At 54.4% G+C, this 12,453-nt stretch overlaps 1 protein-coding gene across 1 annotated transcript in view; it reads left to right on the top strand.

Moving 5' to 3' along the window:
* CEP104 (centrosomal protein 104) overlaps positions 1 to 12,453 on the top strand; it is a 44,487-nt gene that overhangs the window by 16,561 nt on the left and 15,473 nt on the right. Inside the window, exons 5-12 of the mRNA XM_075550376.1 lie at positions 3,278 to 3,340; positions 3,567 to 3,643; positions 6,596 to 6,764; positions 7,065 to 7,220; positions 8,042 to 8,230; positions 8,721 to 8,930; positions 9,833 to 10,000; positions 11,217 to 11,390. Of these exons, the coding sequence (XP_075406491.1) occupies positions 3,278 to 3,340; positions 3,567 to 3,643; positions 6,596 to 6,764; positions 7,065 to 7,220; positions 8,042 to 8,230; positions 8,721 to 8,930; positions 9,833 to 10,000; positions 11,217 to 11,390 (1,206 nt within the window). The remainder of the gene's footprint in view (positions 1 to 3,277; positions 3,341 to 3,566; positions 3,644 to 6,595; positions 6,765 to 7,064; positions 7,221 to 8,041; positions 8,231 to 8,720; positions 8,931 to 9,832; positions 10,001 to 11,216; positions 11,391 to 12,453) is intronic.

Below are 12,453 nucleotides of genomic sequence, written 5' to 3'. Positions count from 1 at the left end.
CTCTCAGATACATTGCACTTGATTAAACCTCATCAGGCATTATACGCCCTCCTCGTCATCAATTTTAGATCTCTTGTTGTTCCTTTATCTCTGAGTTGGCTCACCAGTCCCCCTCCCCGTTTCCTTCTCTCCCATTTACCACCCCTCCCCACCGCCCCTCCCTTCCCCCCGCACCCCCTCGGAACCAATCCTCTTGTTGTTTTCTCCTCGGGATTGTTCATCCTGCCTATCTTATATAGATACACACAGGGTGAAAGAAAAACAAGGAGAAAAGAACAAAAACCAAATAGCTAGTTCCAGCTGGGTCTGTCTGCTGACTCTGATGTATGTTTTCCGATCAAGTCTGATGAGGCATCACAGACTGCGTCCTCACTCGGGGTTACACCTCAACAGAGGACAGCAACGCTCCCCACAGCGTTCAGCGCTCTCATGCGCTCTTTTGCAGCAACTGTGCCCAGTTCAGGACATCCTTTGATTGTAGGGCTGCTGCTGCCGCTGCCAATCCTGTTGACTGCAACCCAAGTAAAATGACCTCAGTCTCGACGCCTCAGTCTGCTCTCTGTTTATCATGACGTTGCTTATTGGTCCCATTGGGCGGAGCTTTGCTGTCCTTCGGTTGCGGTGTAATCCCGAGTCAGGACTGTGCTCTTGGATCGTCAGCAGTAAGGGCTTCAAGCCCCCTTCACTTGCAGCAAGCAAGGTTGTGTTGTGTCATGTGCACATCACAAGTAGGGAGTGAGTCCTGCAGTCCTGGTGCTTCCTCCCGCTCCACAGAGCCCAGCTTCTTCAATTCTGTGCTCACCTTGCACATGGAGAAACAGCAGCGAGCACCCCTCCAACAAGTCATCCGCCCCAGGGCACAGGGACCCCACAGTTTCCAAGGCTGCAGACCTTGATGGGAGCAGAAAGCCTCATCGCCCTCCCTCAGAGCCACCTGTGGTGACAGTCCAGCATGCACCTGACAGCACCACCAGGGCTCGCTTGGTGTGGTGAACGGGTCAAACCCGCACCACACCTGTCCTGATTTTGCCCTATCCTCTTGTTCACGTCAGACGAGCACCTCCTGGTCTACGTGCAAACTGTGTTGCCTTAATGCGTGTTCTTTACTGAACCTCCCTGGGTTCTCCCACGCACTGCAGTGGCTGCGCCAAACTCAGACGAAATTCATAATTAACGGGTTTTGAAAGGAAGTTAACAAGTTGTAACGCCGATGAGAAGTGCTCAGGGTTGAGTTGTTCATCAGGACATGCTACCCAATTCTGCCAGGTCTCCTAAGAAACGCCCCCAGGGCATTCCACTCTGCTCCAAGCAGCAGCCCAAAGGAATTCAGCTGAAGCTCCTTGGTCAGCAAGCCCAACTTCCCCAATCAAGTACCCAGAGGCGCCCCACTCCACAAGCCAGCGTCCTGCTTAAAACCACCCGGCTCTCCTTGCTCCGTGGGTTGGGAAGTCCAGCAGTCTGTGCCATGCTCTGGCTCCTGCTGCTGCTGTGGTCGTATCGCCCGTTGTGTGGATGTGGGAGGTTCACTGTTCAGGGACCTCAGGTCTAGAGAAAGAGCTCCACTCCTGGCTCTTGGTGGGAATGAGGTCCCTTCTCCTGCCTCTCAGAGGGCTCATTTTATACACATGAGGCGGCCACTCCAGGGAAACCCAGTCACAGTTATTCACTCACAGGTGAGATCCTATCAGTGTGTTCCCCCACCTGCTTAGCAGAGCCAGGCAGGGAGAGGTCCTTTGGTGGGAGTTAGAGACTTGGGCTAGACGAGTCACACTCAACAACCCACTGCCCCTGCACAGGTTACATGAGAAGAATTAAGTGTTCTGGAATTCTCTTCTTTGCTGTGTTATTGTCATTTGTTTTCCACACAGTTGAATTCCTTAGCATTCATTGTCAATAAAACACAAATATGCATCTTTCTGATAGCCCTCTCTTTCCCCCAAGAGCCCTCTGACATCAAGAAGGATAAACCTTGTTCTACAGCCTCTTCTCAATCTGCCTTGAATTTCTGGCAGGGCCCCCATCTGCTACAACCATTTTTGAATCATCTTCAGCAAAATTGTAGGTGTGTGATAGAAACAGTATTACTCGATATTCTTCACTTTCAGTTGGCTCCCATTTCTTTGGAATGAGCACCAACATGGATCTCTTCCAGCCGGTTGGCAATGAACTGTCACCCACATTTCATGGCAAAGGCGGTGAGCACCTCCCGTGCGGCCTCTGTTTCTTGAAACTGCCCAGTTGGCATGCCATCATTTCCTGGAGCCAAGGTTTCACCGGTGTCTTCAGTGCCACTCCGATGTCTGCCTTCGCCACTGTGGGTTCTTGTTCACGTGCTGCCTCTTAAAACGATTGGAGGTCGGCGAATTCTTTTTAGTACAGGGCTCTATATATATATTCCTTCTACTTTTGATGCTTCCTGCATCATTCAATATGCCCCATAGAGTCAGTCCTTCGACCTTGGGACTAAAGGCTCAAATATTCTTCCAGCTTGAGACATGCCAAGCTTGTTCTTCCTCTTGCCTTCCCAAGTCCACTCTCGGCATCTTCCATTGTAAGGTTTTGCTTCTCGAGTCTCCACCGCTGAAACCTTCTTCAGTTCCGCTTTGACATCATCCTTCCTTTTCATTGAGCACCTCCATAATCAAGAGCGCTTTGATGGACGGCCACTCTGATCTCCTCCCCCACACCCCCCACCGCCGTCTTTTTAATGATAGCATCACTTGACCAAACCCTGGAGAGCGACTCTCTGCCTTCCTGATGCACGCCATCGACCCGACCGACACTGGCTCAGGCTGCACAGTTAGGCCACAGTGGTCTCTAGGGCGGCGGGCCGGCCGTGGGTGTGGAAGATGCCTCCTTCCCAGGTGAGTGTCCCTGACCTAGGCAAAATGATGAGCTAGGCTGAGTCATGTTTTCGTCACATTGGCTACCTTACCAAGAGCATCTAGGTAGGCCCTCCATATTTAACCTTGAGTGGAGGGATCGTTGTGAAATTATTTTAAAACTTGAGACTTTTGTGGGGTGTGGGGTTGGTTCTTTTTTAAGCTATTGTTTTAACGACGCTTGAAGAGTAAAAACCACTGCTTGGTTCAGTGTGATAAGACTTGACATGAATTATGAAATGTACTCCTACTCTTTGTCATGTTTTGTAGTGAGCGCATGAGGATGTATACGTATGTATTGTCGCATTTGAGAACAGGATGTGTCAGGGGTTTAAGGAGAGGAGAGCCATCCAGGCATTGTGCGCTTTACTTCTGTTGGTTTCCCTCTTTCTCAGGTCGCCCTGGTGGCCGTCAATATCATCGGCGACCCTGCAGACTTCAGTGACGAAGGCAATAGTGTAAGTTACAGAAGCGCAGTTCCGGAAGAAGGAAAGGTGTTCGCAGGGATGGTTTTCCTTGTGGCCCCCCAAGGTGTCCTCCTAAACCTCTGACCCAAGAGCTTTGGCGCTCTCCCCGAGAATCTAGCGTCCTTGGCATCTTTACGTCAAGTGATCTTCTGGTTAAGGATTTGCTGTTGTTCATTTCTTTCTCCCCCGAGATGCTAAGAGTTCTTCCTCTCCAAAGACGTCTAGGGAGAAGCTCATTGACCACTACCTGGGGCACAATGCAGAGGACCCTGCTCTGGACGGCACGCACACAGGGTGAGAAGCCGCTCTGGCCGTGGGTGTCAGCAGCTCGTCTTAGAATCCTGGAAATCGAGTCATTTCCAGAGGACCCTGGATTTGAGGGCCTCTTAATTCAGGGCAGAGCTTGATAAAGCCGTTGATTGGATTGTCTTAAGTGTGCCTGCAGATTGAGGTCAAGGTTTTATCAAGTGCATCTTCTTTGACTGCCTTTCGAAGCCCCCTTTCTTGTGTCATTCAGGTAGTGGGGTCTTAAAATGCACCAGAAGAAAGATGTGTCAGCCCTCCATTGGCCCAGGCAAATTCATCATTAAAACGGAAAGATATTTAGGAGATCCATGCAGGAGAGGGATGAGGCTTTCTATTCCTGGAAAGAGTTACAGGTTTAGAAACCCACAGGGGCAATTCTACCCTGCCCCATAGGGTCGCTATGAGTCAGAAGTGGCTCGATAGCAGTGAGTGAGAGAAGACCCACATGACCAGGAACCAGAGGCTTCATCTGATGCATACTTGAAAAGTTTGTTCTTCAGAAACAGCCCTTTCTGAAAGTGTTTCTGTCCGTCCGTTTCTACCTGCTTAGCCGTCTTCATGTTAAAACGTCCCTCTGCTAACAGTTTGGTGTACTTACTCGGCCTGCTCTTTGAGTCTTGAGCTGGTAGAGACTCCTGCAGGTCAGCAGGGCCCTGAGAGTCAGCTTGCCCTGAGTAGATCTCTGCCCCTGCCCATGCCCCCTGGGCACCTCCTCAGAGCAAGCAGCTTCTCTAGCACTCTGCTCTGAAAACACTGCTCACTCAGGCAAGGCACCTGGTTCCAAGGGTGCCTGATGTGAGCCACAGAGGAATTCGAAGCAACAGCCCAGTCCTCTTCTCTGGCCTCAGCTTCCCAGCAAAGAAATGACGAAGCGCTTACCTTGTCGTCAGCATTTGCTGTCACTTTACTCTCTCCTGCCTGCAAACTGCCAACGGACCCTACAGAGTCCCGGAGCCAGGCTCTCCTTTTTCCCAAAAAAGGAATCAAGTCCCTCAGCAGTTGCCCAGGAGCCAGCGGGCAGTGCACCATCCTCTCGTGGAGGCTGCTCCCCAGAGAGCACTGACTGAGAGGGCCGCAGTCCGGCGGTGCCAGTCCCGGGACAGGTGTTAAGCACTGTCATTCAAAAAGGGCCATGCCTTCATAAGACCAGGAGCCCTAGTGGCACAGTGGTTAAGCACCTGGCTGCCGGTGGAAAGGTCAGCCGTTCAAACCCACCCACCAGTGTGTAGAAGAAACGTCTTGGCAGTCTGTTTCCACAGAGTTTGCACACTAGCAGGCCCTCTGCAAACATCCATCTATGACCTGCGGGCGAGTCGGAGGCAAAGCCAGCTCCCCCAGCAACCACGTCCTTCCGACATCTGTCAAGAAGCTGCGGCTTTCTCTTGCAGGTCTCAGTCTCTACTCGGCCTTCCTTGCCCCCCAACCCCCAGCCCTTCTTACCTTCAAAGCGGTGACTTGGGGGTAGGAGACAAATAGGAGTAAGAGCAGACAAACACAAGGGGGCTTCCAAAAGTTCACAAGAAACCTAGGTGACCCATATCATTTAAACCAATCTTTTTAAATCAGAGAAGCCAAATGGAGGGTTAGACCGTACTCTGCCCACCTTGGCTCATCCCCCAAGGTTTTGTGAAGGTGACCTGAGAGTGCTTTGAGAGAACCCCGCAGTCAAGTGTCACGCTCTGGACTTAACAGGACAGGAAACGCCCTAGGTGGCCACTAGGGGGCACTCTTAGCAGAGGTGGACAGCCTTGCTCACCAAGATGCAGCTGAAATTCCCACTGGGGCGCCACATGGTGGTGTTTTTCCTTTGTAGGATTTACCCAAGGAAGTGAAGTTTTTGTCTCTGTCTCTGGGACTTCACCGCTAAGAAATATAGACATAAGAGGGTAATTTACAAGGGAGCTACAACACTTTTGTGCGGACATTCCTTGATGTTTTCATCCCATTGTCCCACCCACTTTTGGAAGTCCCCCTCGTAGGTTTAGCTCCGGGAGAGTGATCCTGTGGGCACACAACCCTGCAACATTGCTGCCCACGCATTGCTGCCTGGGCTCAGGGACACCATGCAGTGGGCGCATGTGCTGCAGGGACTCAGCCCCTCTTGGGTTTGCATTGGTTCCTGTACAGACTGGCCAACTCTGGCTTGCACCCAGTAGCAGTGTAGTGAAAATCCCCTTCTGTGAAGAGCAGTCAACAGTCAGCCAGCGGCTTCTCTCCCGTCGTTGGCACCGCACACAAACTAGGAATCTGACCTCAGAAATGAGTATTCTTGTCTAGTACTTGGGCTGACAGTAGTGCTGCGTAAGTCTTGGGTGTGGCGAGAAGCTGGCTCTGGCCCGACTCTAGGATTTGGAAGGAAGAGTGTAGGTGCTACTGCACCCGGAGGGCCTGTGCAGGTCGCTGCCGTGGGCACCTGCCCCTAGAAGGTGTAGGCTCGAAAGTAACGTCCCATTAGCACTCGGACATAAGGGCACCGGCTTCACAGCTGTCAGCTTCCTGCTCATCAGCGCCCAGCTCCTTGTCCTCAAACATGGGTGTCTGGGCCCCTCAGACCGACCAGAGGACAGGGCTGGTGGCCGTTTGTTTCCTTCTGTACACCCCTCCTTCCCGCCCCCAGTTCTACAGATGGTTCACAGCCTTTGTCACATCCCAGTGCCAAAGACAGAGCTCAGTGCAGAGTGGGCTCTGAGTCTTCACGGGGAGTGTGAGTGGGTAGGTGGCTGCACCCAGAGCTGGGGTGCTCTGTTAGGTGGATTCACAAATGACTGGGCGCAGGGACTGTGGAATTATAAAGGCCTGCTCCCACGTGCGAGCTGGATGACCAGAATCGAGGGCTTCTCCTTGGCGCCTTGCTGTCCGGCACGGGTGGCGTTCAGGAGGTGGGTGGTGAGACCTGCCACTGGCTAACCTGAGCTAAAGCCACTTTCCTTCGGCCTGCAGGAAGCCCGACTACATCTCTCCACTAGACGACCTGGCTTTTGACATGTACCAGGACCCCGAGGTTGCGCAGATCATCCGCAAGCTGGACGAGAGAAAGCGGGAGGCTGTCCAGGAGGAACGCTACGATTATGCCAAGAAACTAAAGCAAGCTATTGCCGACTTGCAGAAGGTAGGACTTCCGGAACAGGCTCCCGCCGGGTGACTGGGAGGGGTTTCAGGCCGGGGTGAGCCCAGCGGCGGCAGTGGCATGTTCCAACAGATGCACGACAGCCTTCGCTGTTCTCACTGCTGCTGTGGGGAAGGGCAGGGCAGCTTGCAAGGTCTGTCACCGTGGGCGACGCAGCAAGCCCGCTGCCTCATCAGTCATGTGCCGGCAAGGCCTTCCTTGCGGTGCCTCTGCGAGGCCTGCCCCTCGCTTCTCATAGAAGGCCATTGCCAGTGCCCCGGAGGGTCACAGGGATCTTTGCAGGTGGGCGAGCGCCTGGGGAGGTACGAGGTGGAGAAGCGCTGTGCCGTGGAGAAGGAAGACTACGACCTGGCCAAGGAGAAGAAGCAGCAGATGGAGCAGTACCGCACCAAAGTCTACCAGCAGCTGGAGCTGCATAACCTCCTGGATGCCGAGCTGGTAGGTGCGCAGAGGGGCGGCGAGGGCCCCGGCTGCGGAGTTTTGCCAAGTGTGGTCATGAGCAGGTTCCTGGGAGGGTATGGGACTCTGAAGACTCTGGGAGTTTGCCAGGCTCGGACGGCTGTTAGCCTCAGCAGTGTGCCTCCGTCGAGGGGTCTTGGCCCGGATAGGTTCTCTCAGGAGGGCTCCCCCTCTGCTCTCAGCTCCCCTGTCTGGGCTGTAGTGGTAGCCCCTCAGTGCCGGAGGACAAAAGGAGAGACTGGGGACATAAGCAGCTTCGCACCCATGGGGAGCGGGTATCCTGGCAGGGAGGTATCCTGGCTCTCACCTGTGGAGCCCACCCTGCAGGTCCATGCCAACTGATGCCCCATGAGGCTCAGGGTGCATACCCCTCCTTCTCCACTCTGACCCAAGACGCAGCTCCCCTGTGCTTGGTGCCTCATGTTTGAAATGAGGGTGAGAGTGGCTAACATGAAGGAAGCTAGTTTGTCTACAGCATGAAGTCCCCTGCCCATGACTTAGCTAGGGGCACAGTTCCCGTGCGTGCCCGGTGTGGGATCAGTCCAGCTTCCTCCTGGCCTGCCCTCCTGCTGCTCAGCTCCTGCGGCCATGCACACAGCCGCTGCCTGGCCACGGCCAGTTCTGCCTGTGGGGTCCCCACAGAGCGACGGATGAAGGGGGTTGTCTGACTGCCTCGGGCACCCTAGTGGAGATGGCCACTCTCTCCGAAACCTTCCTTCTGGTTGGAGACTTGGCCGCTGTGCAGGCGAGCCTCTGCCTGGATGCCGCTGGATTTACATGCCTGTCCCTTTTCCCTTCAGATGAGAAGACCCTTTGATTTGCCTGTGCAGCCCCTCGCCCAACTGAGCAGTCCTCGCCGTCAGAAATCGCAGCCCCGGCTGCCGCAGCAGGAGGAAAAGCTGAGCGAAGAGCAGGCCGCAGAGCCACCCGCTCCTGAGCAGCCCTCCTCGCAGCCGCCTGCTGCCGCCGGCCCACAGCCCAAGAGCAGCGTAGGTCCCCGGCCTCGGGCTGCACTCCATTCAGTCCAGGGCCCATGTCGTGGGTGGGGTGGAAATTGCCGGGTGGGAATGAGGAGCTAAACCAGGGGACTGACCATGTGCTGGTTTAGAGTTCTGGTGCACCCCTCTCCCCCTGCCAAAAACCCCACAGCCATCCTGCCCCTTTGGCCACATGTTTAGCAGTAGGCTTGCTTCTTGGTTCTAAGCAACAAACTGAGAACACCGTTTTTCCGGACTTTTTGGTGCCTCCTCCTATCAGAGATCTCCTCAGGGGGGCAGGGAACCGTGACGGCTCCTGCTTTCACACTCCCTTTCAGTGGCACTGAGCTTGCTAGTGGTGACTCGTGATCAGGCCTGTAGTGCGAGTGGGGAGGAATGGGACCCCGAGCTCACCTGGCGAGCCGGCTCCTCGTGTGGAAGCCCGGAGGACTGCCGTGGAGAGCAGTGGCCGCTCTGCAGGCCTGGCCTTGCTCCCGTTCAGGTGGAGGCGTTGCCCTATGACGAGCGGCCCCTCCCGGCCATCCGCAAGCAGCAGGGGGATGCCCACGTGGAGGACGACCCGAGCAGCAGCGCGGGTGCTGGCGAGGCCCCCAGAGCGGGAGGGCCGGGTGTTCCATGGGAGCCGGAGCCCTTGACGGAAAAAGCCCTGAGAGAAGCCAGCTCTGCCATCGACGTGCTCGGGGAGACGCTGGTAAGACATGCGTGTGTCCACACATCCCTTTGTGCGTGTGCGTGCATGTGAGGGAGATAGGAGGAAGGACAAGCACCCCAACACTGTGTACAACCAAACCCTAGCCAAACTCCCTGCCATCTGGTCGATGCCAACTCATGTGAGCAGCCCTATAGGGCAGGAGAGAACTCACGAGACTGAAACTGTGTACGGGAGTAGAAAGCCCCGTCTGTCTCCCAAGGAGTGGCTGGTGGTTTCACACTGCTGACCTTTCAGATCGCAGCTGGACATGTAACCACTATGCCACAAGGCTCAATAGGGATGTGGATCATTCACTTGTCCATGTTGAATCAAAAAGCAGCCTTTCCTTAGCTTTATGAGATAGCACAAACAAAATGCTAAAATTCCGTGACTCGGCGTTCACTGAAGACTAAATGTTTCTTGGTGTCCTTTGTGGAGCGGTTGAACGTCACCTCCCTCCAGCCCACCGGCAGCTCATCCCAGGAGTCAGCAAGTTGTCTGCTCGCAAGAACGAGCCCACTGGGTCTTTTCCTCTGTCCCCGGCGTTAAAATAGTTCTCTTATTGGGACTTTCAATTCTCTACTTCCATATTCTAACAGAGTCCGAACATTTCCATCATAGAAAAATGACTTCTCGGGTGCTTTGCTCATTTGATGTATGCACAGATTGTGATAAGAGCCTTATGAGCCCCAATAAAAAGATTTTAAAAAAAAGATTAAGAAAAATGACTTCTCTGAATGTCTTTATTCTGTAGAGGTTTTATTTTACAAGACAATTCGGCATGGAGCAGAGAGTGTGAGGGGGGGGCAGGGGGGCTTTCAAGGCGCTGGTCCTGGAGGGCAATGGCAGGGAGCAATGAGATGCTGACTCCTTGGTGACACAAGCCTCCTGTTTCCCGTTAGGTTGCTGGGGCCTATTCCAAGACATGGTCGTACCGGGAAGACGCGCTGCTTACTCTGTATAAGAAGCTCATGGACCTGCCCGTGGGGACACCGAAAGAAGACCTGAAGAACATGCTGAGAGCGGCCGTCTTTCTCATTCGAAGAGCCTTGAGAGACATAGTGACCTCCGTGAGTGCCCTCAGCTAGCAGTGGTGCCCGCATCGGTGGGTGAGGCCTGTGAGGGCGCCTGCTCAGCCAGCTTCCGTGCTGGCCTCTGGACTGCTGCTCGGGCAGCAGTGTCCCCTGCCTGCCGGGGAAGCCCAGCTGAGCGCACAGCCAGTCCGGCTTTGGATAGTCTGGGCTTGAGCAGCATCTGATCTTTCCGCACCCTGAAGCCAGGGCTCTGCAGAGGCTTGATCTCCACTCCGCACCCACTTTCAGTTTGCCGCGCTCCTCCTGAAACCCCAGGGCCTGGGGAATGGCGGGTGGTTTCCTCCAGCTCCAGAAAGGCCTGGCGCAGGCTGTGGAGCCACCACACAGGCCTGCCTGCAGGAAGGAGCGAGCCTATTGAAGCAGGAACCTCGGGGTTCTGGCATGGAGGGAAAATGTTGAGCCCGCCAGAATGTAGTGACGTAAGAGAACATAGTCCCCCACCAAGGCCTTGGCACTTAAAGGGCAGTATCCTGGTCTGAGATTAGAATGCTGTTTCTGATACCCTGTGGACTTGGCCTTAACGAAACAAAACAAAAACGACCTCCTGGGTTTTATCTTCACTATTTGCCAGCATTCAACCAACTGGGAAAAATTTGTACTCTTACTTGTTTTATGTTCATGTCTGAGATCAGAAATGTAATTTAAGAAACAGGACCAGTAGAAATATGCTCTGAGTCACACTTACTGTCTGTGAGCTTTATCGTGTACACCCAGTCAAATACGTGCTTCTGAAGAAAGGTGACTTTCCGCCTGTTTCCAGCCCTTTGGACCGCGGGGAGTGTCAGTGTCGTGCTCGTACAGAACCTGGATATGAGGCAGAACCAGCCCGGGTGGCAGCGGCAGTACTTCCACTCACAGGAATCAGGGAGCCTTGGTGGGGTGGTTATGCACCCAGCTGCTGACTACAAGGTCAGCAGTTCAAAACACAGCTGGTCAACAGGAGAAAAGGCTTGTACCCCTATAAAGCGTTATAGTTTCGGGAACCCACAGGGACAGACCACTGTGTCCTGTAGGGTCGCGATGAGTCGGCAGTAGAGAAGTGGTAAGACTGCACCCAGACAAAGGGTAAACACACATGCAGGGCCCGGGAAACAGCATTCCGGCTCGCCGGGTCCCGCTCAGATAGTAGATCCCATGGTGCCTTTTGCTTCAATTCAGCCCCAGTCACGGGTCTGTTTCTCTTTTTGTGCAGGTCTTCCAGGCCTCACTGAAGCTGCTGAAGATGCTCATCACACAGTACATCCCGAAGCACAAGCTGAGTAAGCAGGAGACGACCCACTGTGTGGAGAGAACCATCCCCACCCTGCTCACCAGGACCGGCGACTCCTCCACTCGGCTGCGCATCGTGGCTTCCAACTTCATCCAGGTGGGCCGCTTGCCCGCCTTCCCCCCTCTGCGCCCCCACCGTGCCGTTCACAGCAGGGTGCTAGCCAGCGGCCTGATGACAGGGGCAGTTTCCCTTTTGTAGGGCTTCTCTCACCATCAAAGGCAATCATTTTAAACCAAGGACAATTATGGGGAACATTGAACCGGACTAGAGAAGTAATGCGCATAGGTGCATCTGAAAACGTCCATCCACTCCCCAGATGCGCTTCCTCTAGGCCCACTCCTGGGGGAGGGGCTGCGGAAGGGTTTAGGGCACACAGTTACCCAGCGGTGGGAAAGGAGAGTGTCCTGTCTTTAGATTAATTGGCACGTTCATTGATTGCACGAGTGATTAAGCTAAGGGCTGATGCATAGTCTTCAGAAAGTCGACACGTGGTGTGGAACTTGATTCAAATTCTGGTGGGTGTTGATCTCTCTCGGCAAAGGAGAGAGAGCCCAAAGTTCCGTCCAGTTTCTCAAGCGAAGAAGAGCGTGGTTGTGGTTGTCATGGCGGTTATGGTTGTGGTGGTTGTGGCTGTTGTCAGCTGCTGTCAGATGGCTTCGACCCACAGCAACTCTGCATGCCAGAGAACAGAGCCCTGCCGGCCCTGTGGTCGTCCTCACCATTGCCGCTGTGCGTGCGCCCGGTCTCAGCAGCTGGCATTCAGAGCCCCACTCTCCTTGCATGCAGTACTTTAAAATGAGCCGTCGGGGAGCTGTGTCACAGTCCTCCTGGATCATGTGGTTCACGATGATTGTGCTGGACAATTACAGCCTCTTTGGGGAAAGAGGTTTGGAGGAAGATTCCTGAATTCCCACAGGGAGATTACTGAATGGGACCCGGATAGACTCTGGGCAGGGGAAGCTCCTCGTTGACGACAGCTCCCCTTGTTACGGGGACTAAAGTCCAGTCCTCGGGGGACAGGTGAAGGGGACTGAGCCCGCGTGCTTTGGTGCAGAGGGCAGAGAGAGAGCGGGGACGCTGTGCCTTGGCCGTGCCGCACTGCGCTCGCAAACTCCGGGAAGCCCTCTTTTGAGTAACATCTTCCGAAGCCAGGGTGGTG

Source organism: Tenrec ecaudatus, chromosome 1 (assembly GCF_050624435.1).
Source record: "Tenrec ecaudatus isolate mTenEca1 chromosome 1, mTenEca1.hap1, whole genome shotgun sequence".
NCBI classification, from domain to species: Eukaryota; Metazoa; Chordata; class Mammalia; order Afrosoricida; family Tenrecidae; genus Tenrec; species Tenrec ecaudatus.
The sequence above is the reverse complement of the archived record's forward strand: the minus strand, read 5'-3'. Positions and strand labels throughout refer to the sequence as shown.